We start from the raw sequence: 27,288 nt of genomic DNA on the forward strand, positions 1-27,288 counted from the left end.
CCCTCTATTGGTTAAAAAAAATCAGCTAAAGCTGCTTTAAACACAATAATGTGAAAAAATGCAACTAACAAAGCTAAATGTCAGGCAGCAATGTGAGGAAAACAAATAAATAAAAATCACACAGAGAGAAAGCTGTTAGCGTCTTCAAACACTGTGTATCGATCCTCGCCTCTAATAATTCAGCTGTGTCTTAAGATGACCTTCTAAAGTGACAACGGAGCCTTTTTCCATTCATTATGACCCAGCCTCTGAGGGGCGAAGCTTTAGAAGACAACACAGGCTGTAAACAGGCAGTAACTAACAGAACGCCAATTCATCCACAAGCTGCATTTAATAAGTGTAACTTCATTAAAACTGTTGTGTGTTGCAGTTTTTAATTATTCCTCAGAGGAATGAGGGACATTTCCACATCGACAGAAAGTTCTGGCACTCTCACCCGTTCGTTACAAAGAGTCTGCAGCTAATGCCCTCCTCTGACATGAGGCATAAGAATACATAAAAACAAATATTTAATAAGAATTAACAAAATAAAATTCATTTTAATCTAGACATAGATCTTTGGAAATTAAAAAATACCACACCCTTGTTGCTCCAGCTGCCTTTTTCTTTTCCATCAAACATGACAGTCAGTCATTAAAGCTATGGCTGCTGCTTTATCTCATTATTTTAAAGTGGCTCGGACATGTAACCTGTGCGTGAACTTATGAGCTGTGATAAATAAATCTTCATTAAAAACCGCGAGACACTACAGTAGATTTAAAGTGTGTGTAAGAGTGTGGTTCTCTCACACTCCCCACACATGCACATGACAAATTGTTCCCTCGAGTGGCTTGTAGATGTTAATGAGGATTAACCTGGCTGGCATAGACACAGACTGAGAGAATTATGGGCCTTTGCCAAGGGAAAGTTCAAAATGGATTCAGATACAGTGAATAGATCAGGCTGTGATTTATCATGCCAGAAATTGCCTCAAAAATGGACGCGTGTCTTTGAGAATGACTGTGGATAATTCAAGCTCTTATCAGTCATTTAAAAGGCAGTCAACTACTTAGCAAGCAAAAATCAATGAGCCTTCTTTCCTGCACCCTATCTTGTTAAAATGTGATATCCTCCTAACAATTCATGGGTGAAGAAATAGATAGACATTTTGGGAAACAGGATTATTTGCTTTCTTGCCTAGAGTTAGATAAGAACATCAATACCACTCTCTTGTTTCTCCTTTTAAGTATGAAGCTATCGACAGAAGGCGATTAGCTTAGCTTAGCATACCATATAGACCAAGCCCCCAGAAAGTGCGTCAGGCTTTGAAGCCAATTTGACATAGTGGCCACACTGTGTCCATCAAATGATGGGCCCAATAAGACTTTTTTCCATTAACTTACATTGTGAAAGAGACATCTGGAAATCAGCGCGAGAGTCACAACCCCTACAAAATGACTCGTTTCACCATCAGAATTTGATCCATTCAGTCAGATAACATTTGGGTCTAGAGGAGCTGTGCGGTTAAATCATTTTATTCCCATTCCCTTTAGTGTGAGGCAAGCTGGCCCAGCAGACCTGAGATGTGGAAGATCCGGGTACTTTTATACACAAAAAGACGAACTTTTTTCAGTTCATGCACCACTGAGCAACATTCATAGGAACGGCCCCACCTCCAACGCTGTATGCAGTTCTCTAAACATCCATAATATGGACTGGACACAAGGAGAAACAGCCAACTTGCCTTTGTCCAAAGCTAAGCGAATCACCTCCTGAGTCTGGCTTTAAACTTCTACTACACTCAACATAGTTGAGTAGAGACTAGAGTCTTCTCAACTCTTGGCAATAAAGATAGTAGGCATTTTCAAAAATGTCCAACTGCTCCTTTAATGGTGGACTTAGATCCCACTCTGTTGCAGTGGTCTGAGCACGCTGTATGGGGTGGGATGGGGTCTCCTGTGTCCTTAAAGCAGCAATGTGTTGACAGGCGATGAGAGGACAACACTGTTGCCTGGAGCCACAAACACACTGCAAGAGACAGGATGACAGACTCCGATGACAGGGGACAATCTACAGGAGACAGTGAAAGACGGTGGGGTGAATTCGAGATGAAAGAGAGTAGACGCAGAGAGGCAGGGGGGAGTGATAGTGAGGGTAAACAGAGGGGGAGGAACAGTGGATCGGAGCAAACAAACAGGGATTTCCAGATGAAAGTGGGTAGAGAGCAGAGACAAAAACGGATTATCATTTGGAAAGCTTGTGTTTGTGTGTACGTGTGTGTGTGTGTGTGTGTGTGTGTGTACAACACACATGGATGAGTCATAGCTGGACTCACGGTGACTGCTACCAGTCAGTGTGGAGAAATAGCCCAACAATTTTGATCCCCAATGCATCACATACATTTCAGGCTTTCAGGATTCACATCTGCATTTCTAATAAGCGAGTACTGTTTTTAGTGCTTATAAACTACATTCACATATATCCTCCCCCAACACACGGTGTAAACAAAGCTGCACATGTACATGTTTGTGTATCAGGAGAAATGTGCACACATAGTTGGGATGACATGCAGAGATGAGCATCAGTGCACTGCGGCTTAAAGCTGAACAAATCCTTATCTAGACATTAATCCCTATATTAAGACAGGCTTAGCTGCTGCGTAATGATACCTTGCTGGGTATGAGCATGTCGAGTGTAATTTCAGGTTGACAAGAAATTTCAATTTCACTCAACATTTTCTATGTGAGACATCTGTAAAATTCCATATCCAATATCTGGAGGATAGTACGTCTATTCTTTGGGATAATTATGGTGTATGTGCATGTGATGGGGGGGTGTCTTCATTTGGACAGGTAATGCAATAACAGTACAGCAGCTCTTCATGTCACTGAGGTGATGCGGCCATACGTGTCAACCATGCTGATGAATCCTAATCCTAAATCTCTCAACAAATGCAAATGAAGCCAATGTCATTAGCAGGTAACACCGTCGTTATAGCAACAGGAAATGACTGACAAGGTGGCATAAGTTAGAGTCGGAGATGAAGTGAGAGTAATTAAAGAGTATAGCCTTCACACTAAACACACACTCAGATTTTCTCCCTGCTATATTCTGGTCCACAGTGTATTTAGGTTTTTCCCTCATTTCCGATCTGCAATCTCTCCAAATCACTTTCATCCTGTCATAGGCTGTGTTTTTTTTTTTTTTATGCACACACACAGTCCCACACACAAACGATCTGTAGGCCTGAAAGTCCACACAGTGGTGGGCTGTATTACTCTCTGAATCACTGCTGCATCCTGCTGCTACTGTAGCTACACTTGTGTCCCACACAGTTTGATTCACACACAGCTAGAGGCCTAATAGTCCTCGTAACCCTCTCTACCGTCACCTCTGAGCCCTCACACCCCTCACACCTCTACACCAAACTGTGAGATCCAAATTTACGCTGTCTCCTTATAAAGCCAACAAGGAACACTGCTAAACTGTAAAACTATTGTCTTTTTGGATTAATTAAGGAAAGATTTAAGGAAAAGTTTGACATTTGGAAATAAACACTTATTCACTTCATGCTGAGAGTAAGATGAGAAGATTAATACCATGTCTGCATGCTAAACATGAAGCAGCAGCCACCTTAGCCGAACAAAGACTGAAGTGAGGGTGAAACAGCAAGTGTGGCTCTGTCCGAAGGCTTAGAAAACCTTACCAGCATCTCTAAAGCTCAGTAATTAAGTTTTACATATCATATTTCATATATCACAACCATAGGACTTGTTGAATTTGGGAGAGACAGATTTAAGAAAGAATAGCTATAATCAAAGCAGCAGAGTTTGACACAATTGCACTTTTGGCTCTACGAGTACCAAAATCCAACACAATAGTGTTTTACACTAGATTCTTTCTGCCTGCTAAATGTAGATCTTTTAATCCTCACATATCCAGTTTGTAACGCAGGTAAAAATCTGTAATTGTGAGATGGAAATGCCAATTGATTCTTATCACTATTATTCTCCTTGACTGGTACATTTATTTTGACATGTAAAATCATTGTAGTGCCTCTTTAAACAAACAATATATATGGATGTTGTTGCTTATGAACAGAGTGTCTGTCTCTCCCCGTTTCTAGTCTCAGTGCCAAGCTAAGCTAGCTGGCTGCTGGCTGTACAGTAGTTTCATAATTACTGAAGCACATTACATAATTACATAAGAGGGACCAGTATCAATCTTCTATGGTAACTCTATTTACGACAGAGAATAAGCATATTTCCCAGAATGTTGAACTATTCCTTCCACATTCATATAGACACTTGCAAGCATATTTAAAAGTGCAGAATCTGCAATATTCATGCTGGACTTCTCGAGGAACATATCACACCTCTGTGACATTATGACAAAGCATCAGCATAGCGCTAACACTATACTGTCCTGCAGCTTACAATATTCCTAGGCAGTAATAAAAGTTATAACATAGCTGCTATAAAGCAAGCAGCTACAGAGGTATGGCTGGATATGTGGGGCCCCAAGAGTAAACAGAATTTGTCCCACTGCAGCTACCAGCGAGTACAAAACAATAAAGTATCTTCGGCTAACCCAAACTGAAGCTATAAAACATGATATAATATAATATTTCAGAGGACAACATAGATGTCAACAGGTGCTAGGAGAGATAAAGGAGGAGGGAGGTGAAGAGGAAGGGCAGAGAGTGAAGACAAATGTTGGGTTGACAAGAGTCTATTAGAGTAGATGGACAACTTTTTTATGCACTTAATGTGTGCACATCACATTGTGTGTACTTCTTGCACAAGCATAGGGCAAGCAATTCATTCTCATATATATGGGAGCGTTTAATAGTCAGTGCTGCAGTTAGCATCAAGTCCTCATCCACACTGTGTTTTTTTTCACATGTCTGAGAGCGTTTGTTGTGCCCCTGACTGTTCACTAAATCACTTGAATGTTCAGTAAACCACTTTTCTTATTAAAATCACTTCATAAATATACCCAACTTGGACTCGGGCTGAAGAGAGAGGGCGTAGAGCACGTTAGGATAATAAAGTGCAGCTAATGCAAAGTGGAGCCATAAATTACAGTGAAGACCTGCAATCTGAGCCAATACAGAGAGATTTCCTTCAGGTGGAGAATGAAACTTCGCTCAGTGTTACCTTGGGAACTGGCTCGATGAAATTACAACTTCAGTCTTCATGTCATGTAGGCACGAACGAGAAACAAGACCATGATTCATAATTTATTAAATAATGACAGGGACTCTGCTGCACAGACCCCAAAGCTCTGCCAGAGCTAAATCATACTCCAAATGATTTTATTGCAGCACTGTTTTAAAAAGAAGTTCTACATCTGCATCTGGTTTCCAGAGGTCTAAAAGTAGAAAGAGGTGAAAGAGCACCTACAATAACTACAAGTGGAGAAAGAGTGTCACTGCTGCATCCACCACTTCAGTGACTAACTGCAGCCTGCAAGACACAATTGATGTCAGAAACCCGCTGAGTGGAGACCAAAAGGCAGAGTTTCCTTTCCAGGCAACCTTTCCTTTGGACCTGGTCTTTCCTTTAGAACAGTCTCCAGGGGAAATCTTCAGATACCTTGTGTTCATCCAAAGCTGTGTTTGTACAAAATAGTCAAACCTGCTCTTTCATGAATCTGTTGGCGTGACTCCTCACCCTCATGCCTTATTGATTTTAATCTTTAGGTTAAAAAGAAAGGTTAAAAAGAAACTTCTCAGTTTTGAGAAAGAACACATCGAGTTTAGGCTTGTCCCAGAACGGTCACTGAAATAGCCTGAAAACACTATGAGAAACATAAGATCTGCCTGAGACTGGAATTCAAAGTTAACCTTCACATTATATTACATAAGAATTGATCTTTTGACCACTTGGGGGCAGCAGAACAATTGTCATGATATGAAATTACCAAATAGTTGCCCATATAGACATTCAGCAGACACAGAACAACATTAGCTTCCATCTGATATCATGTTTGTGGCTGCCTGGCAAAGTAAATTACAATATTCACTATGCCCAGTTTTTGGTCACCATCAACTCCTGAGGGAAATATCTGGCTCTTTAGCTACTAGATGCCACACTTTGTCTCTCTGCTGTTTGTGGCTGAGAAGCTACCATATTTCATTATTATATATTCAGCTGCTTTGGCTTGAAAACAGCGCTGATTAGGGCAGGGACAGTGAACCAAAACAGTTGCTAGCTGCCTGTAAAACAAAAATCATGAGTTGAAAGATGCTAAAATGCTACACAGAGCTCAGTGAAACTGCAGATTTAGATGCTATTCTTTGTCGATTTGTCATTACGAGCGACCTCTTTCATATTAAATGTAGTCATTAGAGTCTTAATAGAAATATACCAATTAGTGCACCTTTTAACAGGTTTATTCACATCTAACTGGTAACTAAATCTGGTCAAACTGATAACATCTCCTTCTCTATGGTGTTAAATCTAATGCCTCCCACTTGTGTCTGCTATTCATTGTTGTGGATATCATTTTTGTTTTCAGTCATTAATCATAAGTAGTGTTTATTGTGAATGGTCAGGCTGGCGGGATGCACTGCGTTTCTCGTAAAATAGCCAAATCCTCAATTAGTGATACTGAGCCACCCACAATAATGAGCCTAACAGATAACAGAGAAGAGAAGCATGAAGAAGGTCATTTTGCTGTATTTGTTTGTGCATGCACTGGAAGTCTGAGTTTAACAAAGTAATATTTGCTTCAACATTAATCTAAACTAAACACAAATACTGTAGTTTGTCTGGGGAAAACAATGTGTGAAATACAAACAGAGAATTTTCTCACAATTAGGGGGAAATTAAACACGAAGTGAGAGAAAATAAGGGGAACAGTTGATTTATTGCTCTCATGTAATATTCATCAATGCGGCTGTGCTTCGTAGGAATAAAGGTTTTTGTTTTAAAGTTGTACATTAATTCAGGGACACAGTGTAGAGAGAAAAGAACAAAGGAGGTAAAATAATATGCCTGTAGTTATTAATATGAACATTATGTTTTTAATATCCGACAAGGGTAGGTATCTGCTGATGGGGCCAATATTACTTACTGTCAACAGAAACCATCAAGGCACATTACTTATTGGAGCATTTAGCCCACAGGTCTCAAGTCTAACACTTATTAGGGCAGTGCAGCAAATTCATCTTCAGTTTTGAAGATAACACAGAAAAACAAGCTCCTTCAGCAGCATTAATGAAAATAATTCATCATAAAGGTAGTACTGCTCCTCATAAAAACAGTGCACAAACTAGCAGGTACCAAAAGGAGCAAACACATCTGGTGTGTTCATGTTATTTCTGGCCCATAAGCAAACACCAGTGAGACCTACATGGAGGGAGCCGATAAGGAGCCGCTCTCCTGTGCTGCTGCATTGCAGTGCACTGACCCGGGCCTCGCATGTCACATCACACTAACAGCACTACAGCCAATTTAACTCCACGCACCCACTGAGCACGCTTCTAAATCAGTGTTTAATCACTAGAATGACAAGCTCAGCTAATTATTGCCCTCCTCCTCACCCACATCCTCCCGCTCTCTTCCCCTGTCAACTCTTCTTGCGGTGTGCTGTGCCTGCTCAAGTACTCAGGCGATGACTGGCTATTTCGAGCTACGCTGTCGTCTGGAGCTATGTTATATGAGTGTCTCCTTTCGGCCTGCTAATTATTACGATCATCCAGTGCTGCTCAAAGATACGATTCACTGCTTATCTGTGTTTGTGCGATCCAAACAGCCTGACGGCACCGTGACGGCTTGCCGCACATTAAGACGTGGTCAAGTTCGACTGGATGTCTGCCCGAGTTTGTCTTCACACAGAATTAGGCCTGAAATGCTTTAAAGTGTTAGTGTTAGCCTTGTATGAGTATTTCTGAGTCAATATTTCCAACAAGTAAATGTAGCTCTTCTCTGATTTACAAATCTGCCAGTAGTCTGCTTTCAACAAGCATTAAACACACAAGCGCAGATACAAATTTGTGGGATCAAAAGCTGCGCATAATAACCACAAGAAAATCTGAGCCTATTTGATGTGTGTGTGTGTGTGTGTGTGTGTGTGTGTGTGTGTGTGTGTGTGTGTGTTTGTCTGTGTGGGTATGCATCTGTCTATCCTCTGGATGCCTCCGGAAATTAAAGTAGGGAGGAATGATTAGTTTTCACAGGGGCAATATCCACCAGGAGCTTCTGCTTTGACTCTTTAAATGTCCTTACATGAGTGCTATCAAGCATTATAACACAGAGTTATATTTAGTTTTTTTAGGGTGACATCTCAGTTGAAATTCCCAACTATATGACATCGATAAGACATCTCTCATTTTCAGATAATGATAGTATAATAACCATCCTACCAATTTAATAGTATAATTACAAAATAACCTTAGACATGAATAAACATGAAGCTAATGAAGCCAAAATGAGAAACACAGAGCAAAGGACACTCAACTGTGCAATGACACCTGACTCCAGAGGAGGGCACTAAAAGCAATGCACAACCTACTAAGTAGTAAAATTAATGGATTATACATACTATAACCTATAGACAGTTCTCTTATTTGGAAATGATAAAGGCCTCAATTGAACCCTGATTTCTCATCTCAAGGAGATGAAAAAAAGCCACAAAGAAAATGCAGAATTCTCAATCAGCAAAAACTATTGGTCTAAAAACAAATACTGCATAATAACTTTTTTTTTTTTTTTTTTTTTAAAGCTGAACATTTGAATATAGTTTTGACAGCAAATTTCTTTCTTAGCAACAAAGCAGGACAGACTTAGACTGCATTAGGGCTGAATATGGTAAAGAAAAAAATGTCTGATTCGAGGTTGTGGTTTAAAAAGGAGACTGGCTGAAGTGTTGTGTGTCACTCAGTCCGGTCTAAGGCCTGTGGTCAGCCGGCGGGACGCACAAAGTGCAGCCATGTGTGCAGACGGTCCAGCCCAGTCCTGACAACATGGACAACAGTGCTCCCTATGGGCCCACCAGAGAAGGTCAATTTTCCAAGACTGCACACAGATGAGACGGTTTGGAGACTGGGAGTGCATTTTAATGGTTTAGAAGAATTTTCCTTAACACAGGGAAACTTAAAAGATGAGGGTGAAAGTTGTATTGAACATAAACAGGCCACCTTTGACTGAGCAGCACACTGCAGTACAGTCTGTAAGTATTTGGACAGTGTTTCAGTGTGTTTCATTGTTTTGGCTGTTCTCCAGCGCACTGGATTTTAAAAGAAACAATGAGTTTAAAGTGCTGACTTTCAGCTTTAAGGGTGTTTGGGGATGCTGACGTCTATATTGGGTGAAAAGTAGGACTCACGTGCTTTGTACCCTGAGGATGTATATGTACTATTTCTTTATGGTTCATTGGATGTAAACACCCTTAACAGAGAGTCAGCACTTCACACTCAGAGCCATTGTTTCCATTCCTGCAGTACAGAGATAAAACTAAATTATCTAAATACTTGTAGACTGCACAGTATGCCATTACATGTTTTTTTAAGCGCACAAGCCCACTTACAGAACATACTCTTTGCTATTTCATTTTCACAATCCTGCTTGCGGTCGCGCCTGGCAACCCCTCGAAGAGCAGTGGCAGAGCTCCATTAACATATTTGGGTTAGCATCTCACAACCTGGCAACCGAGCAGCACAGCTGTGCAAAACCCTCAATACAGAAGAACACAGTCATAAAGCACAATCAGCCTCCAATAAAACGCCGGCAATCGACAGGGTCAGTTTGACTCCTGTGCACCCTGCAAAACAGTCACAGAATGAGAAACACAGGTGGTGCTGTTCTATTACAGAACCATCACATGTTTATATTTAATTGGATTATCAATCTGTCTTCTCTACTTAATCTTAAAAAAAGTGGCTAATCCTGCTAAAAATAGTGAGCAGGATGTAACCCAGGCTTTCTATGTATTTAATTGCAATTAAAGATGACTGTTGGGTTTCCCTAAATGACAAAGAGCAGTCTGGATATGTATTCCACATGTCTCCAGATGTCCTCGACTGTGCCGCTGCTTTCCTTCACTTGACCACGACTGTAATTGCAGATGTAGAGCTGGCAGGTGTCCAGCGCTGAACTGAAATGTGTACCAAGCAGATGAGCAGTGCGCCCAGGCTTAATCCACCTACGCCGTGATATACTGTACAACCCCAAAAATTAAGTGTTTACGATGGCTGCACATTACTAGGGCCTTCATAAACTACAGAGGGGAGAGCGTGGATATTGGACTGGCTTCAGTAGAAGGTACTGAGCCTGTAAGAAATGGAGTATATGTCAGGGGAAGGTATTAACAGGCCTGCCAAAACCACCATCATCAAAGAGAAGAATGGAGAGAGGAAGAGGCAGAAAGAGAGAGAGAGAAAGCTGCTCATAGAGCGGCGGGAGGAAAAATAACACAGTGATCAGGTGACAAAACGTAAAAGTGAGCCGCAGTGTACCTGCAGCAGAGTCATCACAAAAGGAGCCCAGCCACAGTTTGAGTTTTAGAATGACGGCTTGTGATTGTGATATTTCTACCACAAAAAAACAATGGAGGTGTTGCTTGAGAGGAGAACACGCATTGGGATGTTTTATGACTGCAGAGGAAGGTAGCAGACACTTTGTCTCTCAGCTGGGTTTCAGGTCACTAGAGCTGCATCCCTAAAATACAATCTCAATCAATTATACTGCAGGAGGTGTGACTCCCCCAAACACAATCAATCACCAGCAATATGCAGCGACGTATGATAAAACGGCAGCAGCTACATCAGATGCAGTGTGCTTTAAGAAAAGGCCTCCAGTCTGCGCATACATAGTATACATCTTCATTTTAAAACTGATCAAAAGATAAATCCTTATATCTACCTGAGCCCTTCAAAGACGCTCCACACACATTCACACATGTGCCAACACAGACGCACATATAAAGCAAACATTCGATCAGGAGCTCTTCCTCTCCCTTCACACAAAAACACAGAGCAGCTGCTGTAACAAACCAGCAGCAGCCTCGGCTAATGGGGCAGAGCTCGCAGCATCTGCATCTCCTGTATCTCATCAAGGACAGATGAAAAACATCCTTGAACAGTTTGTCTTCCCTCCTCTCTCCTGTCCGTCCTCTCTCTACCTCTCCCCCTCTTTCTCTCTCTCTCTCTCTCTCTACCTCTTATCCACCTGCCACACACAGACACACTTCATGTTTATCTCCTGTCTTCCAGTGACAGTTTCAGACAAACAGACAGGATTGCTACATGTGTATACATGACATTAGAATTTTAGGCAGAGATAGGAGCAAATAGATGTCTGTTTTCTCTTAAAGAGCACTGCAGCGATTTTGTTTTGGATTTCTGTAAAGTTGGTGTACTTGCAAGAGACGGATTAAAAAAAGAAATTAATTCTGTGCTGGTCAAGATATCCTGATTTTTAGTGTCACATTATTTGCATTTTCCTGTATGCCATGAAGAAACAATGCATGGTGTTTATCCTTGAAGTCTAAAAATCCTTCCTCATAAAACATTTGCTCAGCCAGTTTTTAACTGTGCATCATTAACCATGTTTACTTCATAGCCACCACTTCTTCATTGTCTTTCCTAGCACACTGCTGTGTTTCCTGGCACGTTACTGCCACCTACATGTAAGTGCCACACCTGGAATAGTGTACAATACACATGCATCAAGAAAAAAAAACTGAAACCCAACTGAAAACCCAGTTGACTCCAAAAATCCACCATTGAAGGAGGATCAGTGTGGAGTGTTTAGTTTAGTGGTTTACTACCAAAGCAACAGTTTAATCAGAACACTCGGAACACACAGTCCTGCATTCATTAAACAGAGGAGGGCGAACAAACCGCAGCACACGCTGTGTCTCCTGAAAGCAGTCGCTCTACCAAAGGTGGTCCCAATGAGAAACACACCTTACATGAAAAGATGGCCACAATGGTGGTAAGTGGCACCCCCCAAATGATGAAACAATGGAGGGTGAGTCAGTCTCATTTCAAGAATAGTACTCAAACAAACATAAAGGGATCACAGTGATGATGTAAAGCATGCATACTGATTTTATGAGATTTAAATCACCAAATTTATTCGAAAAGATGGAATGAAATTCAATAAATACATATCTAATGCATGATTAAAATACATATCCATCAATAAGACAGATATTGACTGACAGGTGTCTTAACCTATCACATTTTGCCATAAAGGTCGGCGCCTGATCCTTTCACCTCAGACCGCAGCAAAGTCTAATAGTGGTGATGGAGATTCTTTGGACGACTTTATGCTGTCATTATTGGGCTGTTCTGATTACAAGTCGTGCAAAAAGCATGCATGCATGTCTGGCCAGTTTAATTCCAAGAGCATGCTGTGTGGTGTTCGTCACTGGTGAATCTATAGTTTACTGAATGTCATTAAAGGTATCGACTGATTGTTTTGGACTACGGAACAACTCCAGAGATGCAGAGATTTCTGCATATTTGAGATAACATTTCTTGATGTTTAAGGGGTTTTATTTTGATTAAAGGGCAAGACAGTGGTTAGTGAAGTTCCTAACACTAACACTTTACTTTAGACATCTTTAATTTGGATAAACTGGTAGCAATGATCTGGTACGTCCCTCTCTGTATTTACTCCGATTGTGGTCGAAGGTCATGAGAAGTGTAGGGAGAGTTGTTTAGTTTTCACAGGGACTGTTTCAGCCAGGCTCAGAGCAAACTCGAGTTAATCTACACTCCCACAACCATGAACAGACACACACACACACACACACACACACACACACACACACACTATTGAAGAATCAACAAATACCAAGAGACTCATTAGGTTTTCTAAATTTTGTCAAAATATCAAACATCACACTTTGAGAAGCCACTGTTATTACCCATAATTCCCCCTCAAACAGAGACGACAGACAGTTTGCTCTTTGGAGGGAAGACGTGCTTAATAGGGGCTGATGCAATTTGATGGTTTCTATTACATTTATAAGGAAGATCATTATTTTGCAGTTAATAAATATAAATGATTTAGACTAATAATTATCACCAACAATAGCAGTATCATCTCAAGAACAATATTTTAAGGCACTTGCGTGAAAGCAGTTTTTATGAAGTGCTTTACAGGATGGAACATAAGGAACAGTAAAACACAAGGAGCTAAAAATAAGTACAAGCAAAAGAAAAGAGGAATAATAAAACCAGAATAACAAGAGGCATGAAATTACATTTTGTGGAAAAGAAACCATAAAGAGAAGCTGCACCAGCATTTAAAGTGGGCAGGATCAAAATCTTTAAGTGTACATAAAAGCAGGATGAAGCCATCAAATTGTTTTAAGGGGTGATTTAAGTATAGTCCATGATCCTTATGAGTGTGAGAAAAGAGTAGAAAACAAAGTGGCTTTGCTTTAATTGGGAGTGTTTTATGTTGCTGCTTAGTATTGGGTTTTAACATAAGACATCAGCTATGTACAGCCGTCAGCTCCACCTGTATACTGTACACTAACATACAGTGCTGCCATGGCAATACTGACTGAAACAAAGAGATGATGCATTTTTCTTTTTTATGGGAGGAGGAAGAGAGAAAGTGCAAGGGAGAGATACTGAGTTAACAGACAGAAAAAGGTCTGGGGGGTGTCAAACATTCAAAGAGATGCAGAGAACAGAGACCAAACAGTGTCAAAGTGTATGTCGTCCACGGTGTTATTTTGAGTGATGGAATACAGAAACAGTCCTGAGGGAGATATTGATCAGGCTCTGCCCATTTCCTCAAACAGAGACAGTGGGATCCAACCCCCAAAACACACACACACACACACACACACACACACACACACACACACACACACACACACACACACACACACACACACACACACACACACACACACACACACACACACACACACACACACACACACACGCATACACACAAATATACTAGGTCCAGTGGAGGAGAAAATGAGAATCAATGGCCGTCCAAAATAGACCAGAGAGGTATTTAACATGAGGCAAAACAACCCACTGCCGCACCCTCGACTCCCATCCATCTCCCCATCAGCTCCACAGTCAAACCTCCAAGTGAGTCTCTCTTTCATACACATATGGAGTTTTTACCTGATTAGGTCCATCTCATAAATTAGAGCCCTTGAGGTTTGGGGTCAAAGATATCAGAGCAGAGGGAGATCCCCATCTAACTGGGTGGATGGAGCTCAGCGCTAATTTAATTTTGTGTGTATTTGTGCGACCCTGCATGTGTGCAGAATAGATGATGTACCGTTCTGCTGCTCCGTCATCGGTGATGCGATGTGCCAACAACCCTCAGCTGATGTGTCGCTTAGTTCTAAAGCAGTCACAGGGAATGAAGCATTTTCTGGCTAATTGGTCCACATACTGAGGCATGCTCAGCCCTGTTAGCAAGGACAATGCCGCTTAATCTGTTAAAATCTGCAACAGACTTACAAGCAAATATTTCAAAGCTAATTTAGCTGAAAAGGTCAAATTGATTGTTCTTCCTTTGCATCCATTAATATTCACAGAGGCAGCTTGAGATTAAATAAAATGCATTCACAAATAAATCCTGTGGGGGCGCAACATTTATTTTCATGAATTAATCACTTCTATAAAATGTCTATAAAAATTGTTGGAAAAAATAGTCCAACGTGACGTCTTTACATCGTTCTGTATGACAAACAGTCCAAAACATAAAGATGTTCAGATTACAATGATATATGACAAAGACAAGCAGTAAATACTCACAGTTGAGAAGACAGAAGCAGGGAATGTTTGGAAATTTCTGCTTAAAAAAGTTATTCATTTCAGCTCAAAAATCCTCGCACTAACTAACTGCACTAACTTTGATTAGGTAGTGTATATATTTAATTCGTCATATGGGATTATTGCTTTCATTGACATTTTTTACTCAATATCTGAAGAAAAAAGAACAAAAAAGATGAGAAGAATACATGAAATTAATCTGCTGATTGAAGCTCTAAAAACTCATGATACTGAAAGGGGACAGAGCATTACCTGAATACATAGAGGGGTTAAGAACACCACAGTGCACCAATTACACAAGCAGAAGAAGAGGATTCATTTTCTGTAATGATACAGATTGCACCTTGTACAGAGTGTACTGTCCGTCTCCCCCTTCACCTCTCAGACACACTGCAATGTCACAAAGGAACCTTCACTTTCTCTCAGTCTCAGCCTCCACAAAGACTCTCTGAAGCTGTGGGTGGCCCACTGTGTCCGAGCACTCCTTGCTGCCTAACGGCCCTGCAAACGGCGCGAACCCTCGTAATTAGCACTGGCGAGAGTTCATTCACTTCAGTCTCCGACAGGAGATAAGGCTCACAGGATGAATGACTGGCTTTTTGAGGGGTAAATGAGTCCTGTGTCTCCTGGCCTGGCTATAATGAAGAGCCTGGTTGGGAAAAGTGTGGCCATTATTCGAACAAAGGAAAGTCTCCCTGCTGTCTGGCCAAGCATCACTCACTCGCTCTGGACAGAGAGCAGCTCATCCAACAGTGCCCTCCATCTCAGCACAACATGGCTGCTGCTAATTAGGAGCTACAGAGGTAGGAAGAGAGAAACAGACAGAGGGATTTAGAAGGACAGGAGCACTGAATGGAACATGGGGAGGAAAGAACAGATGTTGAGTTAGAATAGGTGAGAAAATCACAAAGGGAGACGATAGAAGATAGGTTCGGGAGACAGGGAGTGAGATAACACCATCTTTCGGTTGCAACCAACTATTTTCCTCCGACTCAAAACAGCACTTGACATTTGGCCAGCAGCAGGAGTAATCACGGTCGACCAGGACAAATACAAAACCAGCAGCACAGGTGACTGCTCTGAATCTGTCTTAGTCTCTCCACAGATAACTCCTATCTGGGTGGAAATGTATATACGTTTATCTGGAGGGAGACAACGCTGAACAGTGGTCCGTTCACCTCCATTTGACCCCCAGTGAGCTAAGGCTAAAATGCCACATGCAGACGCTCACACACACACACACACAGATATACACATTCATGCAGGCAAGGTTATTGAGGAGAAACCCATCTACTCAGTCAGCTGGAAGGCGGTGTATGAACTATGAAAGCGACTGTGCCACGAGTAGCCGGGGTGGATTATTTTTCACTATCTCATCAGCCGATCCAGTGGGCTCAGCAGCTCCAGAGGACGGCAGCGCTGCACACCTGCTGATTTGTCACACTCGGGGGAAATCAGAATCTTCCTCCATCAGACGGCGTAAACCACCGTCTGTTTAGGGCACTATTGCTCAGGAGAGTCCGCTAACGCACAGGCACACACCAGCTGATGTCCTCAGAGATGCACACTTTTCTTGAGGAATTTCAAACTCCTTTTAATGCACAAGTACGACGGTCCTGCTTGACAGATCTTACACACAGACATGGAGAGAGGTGAGCCTGGTTTGGCTGCACAGACTCCTGCTAAGGACTGTGAACCAAGACACCACAAAAAAGAGCGCTATCCAGATTTGTTAGATTTGAATGATGCAGTTACACACATTATGCAGCCTAGTTTATGTTGATATGTTGGATTTGATATATATATAAAATGGAAATTCAATTTGCTTCCACAAACAATTCTGCATTACTGAAATAAAGATTTAATGAGGCATAGTTAGACTTTTAGAACTACTTAGTACTTTAGTGCTTTTAATTACATTAGTATGCTTTTAATTAAGAACATACATAACGTGCATAAAAGATGTTTAAAAGTGTATTTTTTATTTTTATTTTTTAATTTTTACAGACTCTTTAAGGACAGTATTATGAAACAGCAGCTGCACCTCAGATAAATGGACCTGAGATTGAACACAGCATGCATAAGCATGCCCATGTATAATTGCCGTGGTCGGGGGGGGGCTATATTTCTGTCTGCTGATTAAGTTTAATTATATTAAATATCGTCTACTCAGGGCCATATTAAAGACTAATTAGAAATCACAGAGTCTGCGGTATCCGTACAGATCACCTCGACGGCCCTGAACACATGAAAGCAAATTAAAGCACAACAAGGCTGATCAGAAGTCAGCAAGGAAACTTACATGTTTGTTTCCACATGGTTTGAAACCTTCTTTGTAAAACAGCAAGGGGAGAAGAGAGGCTGGTTCTGTCATTTGAAACGTCAATTCAATATTCTATTAAAAACATGTTAACAACTTGAAATAAATATTTCCTATTGCAGGTTATTTACTTTGACCTTTATAAATCCCCTAGCCTTCCTGTCCACCAGAACACTTATCCCTGTCTCATGAGAGAAGATGACATTATCAAAGCGCCTACTGCAGAATAAGTCAGGCCAAAACAAGCAAACATGATCAGCTATGATTACATTTTGAAACTACTATAGTGATGCACATAAGAGTAAAGGAAGGTTTTCAGGTAAAACACTATCTTCAAGTTTTTTTTCCCTCTTTTTATGAAACACAAGTCTAAAAAAACAAAACAAAAAGAAAAATAATGTGAATTAAGCCCAGCAGCTGTAAACGGTTGAAACCCCTCATTGTGAGCATAAATGGGTGCTCTAGCAATCAAAAATGTTACCTGGGCAGAGCGTGAAATGTGATGACTCACCAAAGTATAACGGTAATACACCTGCCAATGTGGCTACAGAAAAAAAAGGTCAGAGGGATTTGTCCTTTCTGCCTAGTGTGCTCAAACATACACACACACATACACGCTCAGTGCTGACAAGATCAGTACGTACACACACTTCCACATCAAAAACAATCCACATCAACATGACTCAGACAAATAACCCACACCAATAACGTAACACAGCTAATCCGCACCAAAAAAGAACCCCAGCCAAGACAACACGAGGCAGACTGAAATTAACTCCATCCAGACCCGCTTTTCTGGCTGCTACATAAAAATACATTAATGCTAAAGATTGAGGGCGGTGAGGAGATTAACCACATAAAGCTGTTTTATTGTTAAGAGCCTTCAGTGTATGTGCAGTTACACATTACATCCTTGCAGCTTTGTGTTGCTTCATGTGAAAGAACGTCACATGTTAACATAGGACCCAACACTGGATTATGGCACAGAATAAACACCTTAGACACTGAGAAGAAAGGAATAATACGTCCATTTAACACAATGGGGCTATTCAACAACCCACAAAGCCATGCTGGACTAGTTACACGATTTCAGGATTTTCTCTTAACAGAGGCAAGTTCAGGTCAACAGTTCACTAGTCTGGGAAATCTGCTTCATTAAAGAAAAACATCATCAAGCTAATACACAAGTTAATGCATGGTCTATTCAGTATTCTACAGCTGTCTACTTGGTGTATTTTGAGAAGGAGTGTTTAATAAATGTGGGCAGAAACTGAAATCTGAGCCGACGCTGTGAAAGGACGTGACCTCAGGCATCAAAGTCGATGTCAGGAGGTTGATCTGTCCCCATTTAGCACTGCTTTAATAGAGGAGATGGCACTGCAGCCCAAAGGGACTGTCCTGCAACGAAGGGCAATATCCTCTGACTGCTTGTGCTCTGCAATCCAATTACACCAATTTATCGATCGTCATGAATACCAAGCCATTTTGGGCCTAACAGAACCTGACTGGCTTTAATCTTTCAGCTAAAAAATCATACACTTTTTGAAGCTGCCTTGGCTCTTTATGGACAGCTGAGTGTGGATGTGCGTTTGTATTGTGTGTCGTGTCTAGACAGAGAGCCACGAGGACAAATACAGGAGGAAATAGAGGTCAGTTCCATCCCTGACAGAGTGACATCCTCTGCCACCTTCTTTCAAAAAGATTTCAACCTCCCAGTATGACTCCTGCTCCCTGTCTGTCACATTCACCGGAGCAAAAAGAAAACAACAGACAACATAAAGAAAAATGAAAGAAAAAGCTAAAGCCTTTGGATGCATGACACATATTGAACCCATTGGTAAAGAGAGTTTGATTAAGGCTACAACGTCAATCATTAAAGGGATAGTTCAGATTATTTGAAATGTGGTTGTATGAGGTACATATCCATAGTTAGTATATTACTTACCATAAATTGAGGTTGGCACACCCCCAGGTTGGAAAAACGGGGGAGTACCAGCACAGGGGCAGCAGAAAAAGGTATTTTAGCCACCTTAAAAAGAGCCCACCTAAAAAAATATTATCAGCATTATCAGTTCCATTGTACACTATATTTAGAATATTTTTACCACTTCACATTGCTGTCTGACAGTCCTTCCGATGGGGAACTGATGTCAGTTCTCTATCTCTTCACACACTTCAAAGCTACCAGACTCCATTGACAAAAACAATAATTCCATCCTGCTGAACACAAGAGTTGGCTGTGCTCTCGCTGCTTCGACCAATGAACTAATGATCTGTACTGCAAACAAACTGATCCGGCGGTAAACTGGCAACTCCCATTTTCTTGTAGTGCTTAGTCTCGCACATCTTCATCAGTCACTTATTTAGTGACTACTTAAAACTGCTCATGCAAAATATCGCCCTCTGTTAAGGGACTGCGTTATTGAGCACAAAGAAAGAGAAAGATTACTATGGAGAGAATGGCTGTGAAGCGCACTAGCCCACAACTTCACAAATAATTGAGACTCATCCTTCAGTTCCAAATGATTTTTGCCTTATTCAACACTCACAGAGAAGCCAAAGCAATGCAGAGCCTTTTTACGGGAAGGATACACTTCTCACAGCAGCAGCTGAAATGGGTTTTGGAGTGAGCACAGGTATAGGAACTGGCCTATCCATACAAGGACTTAGAAGACATGCATCAAGTGGATCCTTCCTAACAATGAGAGCACATTACACGTAAGCGTTATCCATAACTGAAACTCAAGCCATCTTCTAACCACTCACCTAAAGGCAGTGGTGGATAGCTGTTTCTATCTATAATCATTTCCCAGTCTGACTCCCCTGGGAGTGCTTGTGGTGTTTGGTAAGTAGGCCCACGTCTGTGTTCCCCAGAGTTTCCTGCTGCTCCATAATGAGCCTCTCCAGCTGGATAGCCACTGAGACAGTGGAGGCCAGAGGTCGAGCTACTCACCCTCTCTAATTGGTAGAATCACACTCTCACTCTCTAGCAGCAGAGCAACCAGGGTGCATGTGGAAATTACAAAAGATTCATCTGCAAAAGTAAAGTTATGCAATGTTTCGCAGTTAAAGCCAATAGCAGGAAATATAAAAATATACAAAAGAAAACGATAAAAGAGAAACGATTCAGAGAAAGAAGACAGCACACACTTCAGTCTGTAAAAGTCAATGAACTCAAGGTAAAAAAGGTTACTATTCCAGGTTTAGAAGGAAGAACAGCACAGGTGTCTTCCTTCATATGAAGCCAAGCTCTGGGGACATCAAATAGCAGCAGAAATGAGATGCCTCAATTGTGAATATGAACAGCAATTACTCAGGGGTGTCACTATATCATTTGTCTGATAAATAGTTACCACATTTTTTTTTAGTTTTAGTTTAGTTTTTTGCCAAAATGCATTGTGTGTATATTTGTGAGTTATGTGCCATTATGTGAGTGACCCTATAGTGAAATTTACTGCACCTGAAGTCACCGAACACCATGCATGAGAGAAAATTCAGACAAGAATCAAATCTATTGAATTTTAGTATAATAAATTGTAGACCTGCAGCAATGTCTCTGAATTCTTTTAAAGTAGTACAAATATAATAAATAAAGCAAAGCAATCATTTACATTAGTCAGACTACTTGTGATAGTAGTGTGTCATCAGCATAAGCCTGCAAACCAGCATTTTCTTAATCCAGTCATGTTCTCACAGAGTGATTTAGATCAAAAGTTCTTGTTTTGTGTTTATTTCTTGTACAGCTTCATAATATAATATAATATTATACAACATAATAATAAAATGCAGTAATAAAACCATGAAAGTGCAGAGAATTCATAAACTAGCTGCACATTAAAACTTTTAGTGAACTAAAAAACAGTGGTCTTATAGAAAACTGGGCTTATAGCTGTGTACATCATTTATTTACATATTTATTACAGTTCAGTATTTATGAGACAGAAGGTAATATCAGCTAAGTGTTTCAACATTTCTTATTCTTCAGTATGGGGGGGATTAAAATGGAGCATTTAAAGTGCCAGCTCAGACTTATAAACCATCCCATGAATCCTTCAACAGGGTAATTTACAACTCTGCAGGAGTGATTTAATTCAACGAAGAAAAACAAATGTCAGCCATGCGTGGAAGAGAAAAACCCACAGGGAGAAGGCTATCTGCTGAAACACTCAACCACCATCTGCTGTAAGTGAGCTTGCATACTCCTGTTCATATAGTGTAAACTGTTTTACATTTAATATGAAAGGCAAATGGGTTTTCCCTCTCTCTCTGTAATCTGACAGGTTGTGGCAACACTGAGGTATGAAATGCTATTTTCTCTTAGCAGCATTGTAATAAATAAAAGCGCACAGATATCGGAGAAAAAACTGTAAAATGCCACTCACAAGACAACAACTCAACAACAGGTAAGGCCACAGGAGTCTGGGACTGACCACATGACGGGACAAGGACATGTCCTTGTTCTTTAGACGAAATGATGTAGTGAGCAGCACTTGTTACACCTGTAAATTCAAGTGAGCTTACAAGTCCACTGATCCCTAGGAACACAGTGAAATTAAATGAGGTTATACAATTAGAGATGGAACAGATGTACACTTCTTTACAACAAGAAGAGATTAAATAAACAAAACATAATCTACTGATTCTGGTCTAATTCTGGATGGCATGAATACTGACAAATTATTTGAAGTATTATTTTTCTTAATAAACAGTGGTGGAAAACAGGGCTGTTGCTGAAATATCTTTTTTTCCTGTTAAACAATTAAATCCAAGGTAATGCCTTGAAATGGCTTTTTAGGTCTAACTAAGAAAACATTTACACCTGAGAAGCTGGAATTCTTGGGTTAGCCCTAACCTTAACCCTACCAAGTGCAGCTTTTAATATAACAGTACATAATATATATAATAATATGACATTCTGAAACGGGTCAATCTGTATAATGAGTATTTATTTTGAGTAATTAAGTAGAGCTTGGTGAAAATACTTGTGGTGCTATTAAATTGACTTTTCCTTAAGTAACATATTGAAGAAAATCTGTTATTATAAACTTATACTTAGTTAAAGGTTAACGATATGACATCCAGAACATTACTATAGCATTGAACATCTATTTGCTATGTAAAGACACAGTGGAGTAATGGAAACCAGAGCAGACAGTGAGATCACATTCACTCTGCATGTTGTAAATGTGGTACACTCAAAGATGCCACAATCTTTGCGTTGTTTTGTGTGTCTTTTAATTAATTAAGGAGGTAATTAGAGAAAGGGTGAGCGGAACTGTGTGCTGTGTGTTGTTGCCGGGTTTTGACGGCAGGGGATGTTTCCGCCTGTGACGTCAGAATTGAATCCAGAACAGATACGAGCGGTCCGTGTCTTATTATCTAACCCTATTCACTTGTTTTCCAGGTAAGTAAACTGTGGGAAAACCATAAATACAGTTGTTCAGCAAGGGTGGACATTATTCGTAAAGACGATGTAACGTTGTGACGGGATGTGGGGTTGTGGCGATAAGTTGTTTCCCTGAGGAATTGCAGACGCTGTTAGCTGTTAGCTGTTAGCTTAGCCAAAGGCGGGAAAGCGGAACAATGGACGCGTCTGTGGACGCATCAACGGATATGTGAATTGAAACATAATATACGAGTTTATGTTGGCCCCGACTACCTGATACAAGTTACTTCCCCCACTCGGTTCTAAGTTAATGTAATGTAAATTGTTTTATGATTGTTTTGTGATAAATAGAGAATTGAATCCAGAACAGATACGAGCGGTCCGTGCCTTATTATCTAACCCTATTCACTTGTTTTCCAGGCCAACCGGTCACTGAATAAACCATTTTGTTACCCCGGTCCACTACCTGGGACCCATAACATAAATCCCAGCTTCTCTGTCCTTTGTGATGGTCGTCATGACGGACGCGTGTGCGTGTTAGTACATGCGAGTTCGTGAAGCGTTCAGTGAATGAGCCTGTAGCACAGTGAAACCAAGCTGAAAAACTAGTCAGAGCTGCTGCTCAGTGACAGACTCAGCTAATCTACTGAGCCAACAAAGTAGCACAAAAGCTAAGCTAGGTTGTCAGTCAGCAGTCATGTACAGAACAAACAAGAACAACCACAAAACCCAGCCGCCAACCCACAGCAGTGGCAAAGGAAGGAGTAAACACACATTTGTATTGGTCTGAAATGCTGAAATATCATATAGAGAACCTTTAAACGATCTGCCTTTTTCAATCACTGTGAATAAAGCTCCAAAAGACAGCAGAGATGCGTGACAAAATGCTAATGCTGAGGGAGTTTTAAGGGCGTACTTCCTGAAGAAACAAACATCTTACTCTAATAGGAATAAATAAAACAACACAAATTAAGAAAAAAGCCAAAAGGAAAGAAATCTGTATGTAAGATGTGATCATGTAACACAGGGGTGTCAAACTCAATCAAAGAAAGGGCCAAAATTTAAAACACGGTCTAAATCGCGGGCAAAATGGGCTGCTGCACGGGTGCTGACTAGCGCAGCAGCTGTTCAGTGCATTGTGGGATTTGTAGTATTGGAGGTGGGGTGCTGTTTACCGACGGGCCGTTCTTAATAGTCACATGAAATTATCTCGCGGGCCTTATATAATTGTATATACTTGTATATACCCGCGAGATAATTTCATGTGGGCCGGATGTCTTGAGTTTGACATATGTGGTGTAACACATCAGCAGTTTCAGCTGCTGAAACAAGGTAATTTGACAGTTTGCATCTAATATCCACTTTGGAAACTTTGCTCTAAAAACATCTAACAAGTAAAAACGAATGAATGAGGCTGCAAACACAGAGCCTGATTGCTTTTATGAAGAACTGTTGCCTAGTACATGTCTGCCGTGCCACTTCATCAACATTAATCTTTTTGCAGTAAACACCACAAATACCAGCCTGTGAGGCACAAATTCTTTTTGATCATTCATGACAGCTTGGCGGGAGAACATTTTACAGCCTAGTAATTTGGGAATACACCATCTTTGCTTTGAAACTGATTCTGGAAAAAATAAGTTGAGTTTCAAGCAGCACAGACCAACGCCTGATTCCTGGTTTGTCAAGCAACTATGCCGTGCTCCTCAGAGTACAGCTAAGTTGTTTAGTGCTCCAAGTAAAGCAGCCTAATCACTTGTGGTATTCACTCAAGAGCACAAAACCACGAGGGTCACTGTTCAAATCTGAAAAAAAGATATGAAATCTACAAAACGAAATAGCTGATGCCGGGGCCTGGTAGGTAGTCAAAGAGCATATTTGTGTTTAGAGAATTATAGGGTACCACAGCACTTAAAACATACTTTGGATTTTGTTGTGACATTAGATACACTGGGGCTTTAACACTAAAGCTTTACCCTGTAGTCCTGCTGTAACAACACAAGGTAGCTACACTGATACAACCCACATTTGATGGCCAAACCCACCATGGATGCCTGTCACAGCCGAACTGAATCCCCTCTGACTACGGGCTGTCAGGGAGGGGAGGGAGGGAGTGAAGGACGGGAGGTGAGGAGGAGGAATGGGCCAACACTTGTCGCATGTTAAGTAAGAGGCTGTGACACTGGAGCAGAGCCTTGAGGCCCAGACCGACTGACCCTCACAGATCTGACAGCCCACCAGCAGAAAATACAAGACGAGCATCTTCCTCCTTACAGCCTCTGGCTGTGCCTTCATAGCACTGCTGGAAATGATGGAAAAGCTGCCTTGCCTAGTTACCGTTGCTAAGCTATAATTGAACAATTGCATTCTAGGGTGGCTTTTGGAAAACATGGCAATTAACATAAATTAAAATTATCAATTAACATGGCAGTGCATCTCAGACACATTGGCTTTTTTTGCTTTGTTAGATTAAGTAAGTAGTGAAATTACTGTAAAGTAGGAGCATGTATGAGCATGTACAAAGGAGACTGGACCCAAGATGTTTCCAGTAAATGGTAAGTGTCTTTGGCAGCTGAGCCAGCTGTATACCACCATATCTGGTAATTCTTGCTCACAGGCTAGTGTCACCTCTCCTTATCTCTCCTCTTAAATCACCCTGTAAATGTCCCCTCGAATGTGTAAAAACTCTAGAAAAAGCGCTGGCAGGGGAATCCCGACTCACCTCAGCCTCTCCTCCTCCTTCTTTCGCAGCTTCATGTCCCGCTGGACGACTTTCAAGACATGCTCCGCCTCGTCGTCCGTCAGGCCCGACAGGTCCAGCTTCCGACCCATCGCTCCTGGCCTCGCCACGCTGAGCCGCCGCTGCTGGTCCAAGAGGAGGAGAGGCACGGGCACCGCTGCTCTGGGGGCCGAGGCTGGGACAACCCTGGAGGAGGAAAGAGAGGTGGAGAAATTAAAAAAGTGTTTGTGCATTTGTGGAATCAATTCAGTCCATCTAAACTGAGCATTAATATTTTTGATGCTTAAGGCATCAGAACTGAAAGAAATTTTGCACACTCAACATCAATGTGTCTTATGTTTCATCAACAGAAATATTCATGCAAGTCCCATTTTCACAACAGCAAACCTGTTAGAACGCATATCCAACAGAGAGATCCACCAAAAGTCTCAGTCTCACCATTCAAATAATGCCACAATGTTTGCTTTTATGGCTTTTGAGCAAAATATACTGAGGCGCCAGCAGACTGCCTGCAAAATGGACTCTGATCTCTGAACATCTGAAAATTGGATGAGGTTTTGTTTTCAAACCAGATTTTAGTGCCTGGAAAAATGTTCCTTTTAATATTTCAGGTCGTCACAAAGTAGAAACTTAACAAGCCCCTGGAAGGAAGAAATAAAACTAAAAACCAAAGAAACAAAACTAAACAAACCAACCAACCCAAAAATACTGGAAACATCCTGATAATATTTGTATGGTACACTGTGGCCATTTCCCAAATACACACAGATTTACTGAGGATTGTATTAAATACAGGCATATTATATATATATATAAACAAAAACAAAATAATTAGGCAATATCGGATTATTGTAATGCAAACAATGATTGTGGTTACTGTTCAGCAAACTTGAATTTGAGCTAACTAGATATTTGTTAAGACATTAAACTGTGCATTTGTGGGTATGCAATTCAAGAGCACGACAATAAATAAATCAGCACCACAGTACCTTTACTTAACAGGTCAACATTCATTTGTATCTATTTTCTCTGTGTGATAAGATATTCACCTAGAGAGCATTTTAGTGAGATCTTGTGTGCTAGACTAAGTTCTCAGCTGAACTTACTTAAAAACCCCTCAGACATCTCTTACTTGTAGGGTGAGACAGACATAAGCAAAGAAGTGAAGAAAGGATGACGGAGGGGCGACATCGAGGGGGCGGCCCATGGGGGGGTGGGGGGTGACAGGAAGACAAGAGTAGCAGAGACAGAAGGAGAAGCTCCATTAACTGCAGCGTCTAAACAAGATGGGAGAGCACTGCCAGCGGAGAGGAGCAATGATGACTCAGAGGGCCAGACAATTATGTCCGTTCTATTATTGGGCCAATAGCTTCATCGACAGAGCGTCTCCCGTCTCGCTCAGCAAATAACTCACTCTTGCAGTTCAGCTCAGGACCTTCCTCAAGACAGAATGCTGTCGAACTTGGTCAAAATTCAAAAGCAGAGAACAAAACTGAGCTTGTGATTTTAAATGCACAAAACAATATTGTACACAACATTTGTGACTGTGAGGCTCAATTCATTCAAAAGGTTGTCTTTTTGATGAAACGCTTCGGTCAAAGAGGAATATTGTTTTTTAAGTTATCATTTTATACCTTCCTCACCAACATCTTCATCAGATGTTCTCATGAGTCATATGTATCAGTTGGAATATATAATCCTTAAGGGCAAAAACAAAGAGTCACACACATTAAGTGTGAGAAAAAGCTTGTGTCACATTCTCAGCTACAGTGGAAAAAAAAAAAAAAGGCCTTAGTCTCTCAGACATCTGCTATCTCTCAGTGTAAATACAGACTGTCACAAAGCCATTCACAAACGCTCCTCATTCAGCCGCCGCAGCCCCAGCCATTCTGACAAGTTCACATTTCAGACACAAAATGTTAAAATACACACTCAGCCACTTGTGTCTGCTCATTCTGACAGATCCCTCATAACACAGGGAGTGGACCTTATTACCTGAGCCTGTGCTGCTAGCACGCTCTCATGCTCCAAGTGCCATAAAAACACCCATTTACTTTACAGTAAGATGCACCTAAAGCCCTCTTCCATCGCCA

At 41.0% G+C, this 27,288-nt stretch overlaps 1 protein-coding gene across 1 annotated transcript in view; it reads right to left on the reverse strand.

Moving 5' to 3' along the window:
* The window catches only part of myripb (myosin VIIA and Rab interacting protein b), a 97,840-nt gene extending 72,538 nt beyond the window's left edge, over positions 1 to 25,302 (reverse strand). Inside the window, exon 1 of the mRNA XM_070853246.1 lies at positions 25,178 to 25,302. Within this exon, the coding sequence (XP_070709347.1) occupies positions 25,178 to 25,287 (110 nt within the window). The 5' untranslated portion in view covers positions 25,288 to 25,302. The remainder of the gene's footprint in view (positions 1 to 25,177) is intronic.
* Between the last annotated feature and the right edge of the window lie 1,986 nt (positions 25,303 to 27,288).

Source organism: Pempheris klunzingeri, chromosome 21, assembly GCF_042242105.1.
Source record: "Pempheris klunzingeri isolate RE-2024b chromosome 21, fPemKlu1.hap1, whole genome shotgun sequence".
In the NCBI taxonomy this organism is placed as follows: Eukaryota; Metazoa; Chordata; class Actinopteri; order Acropomatiformes; family Pempheridae; genus Pempheris; species Pempheris klunzingeri.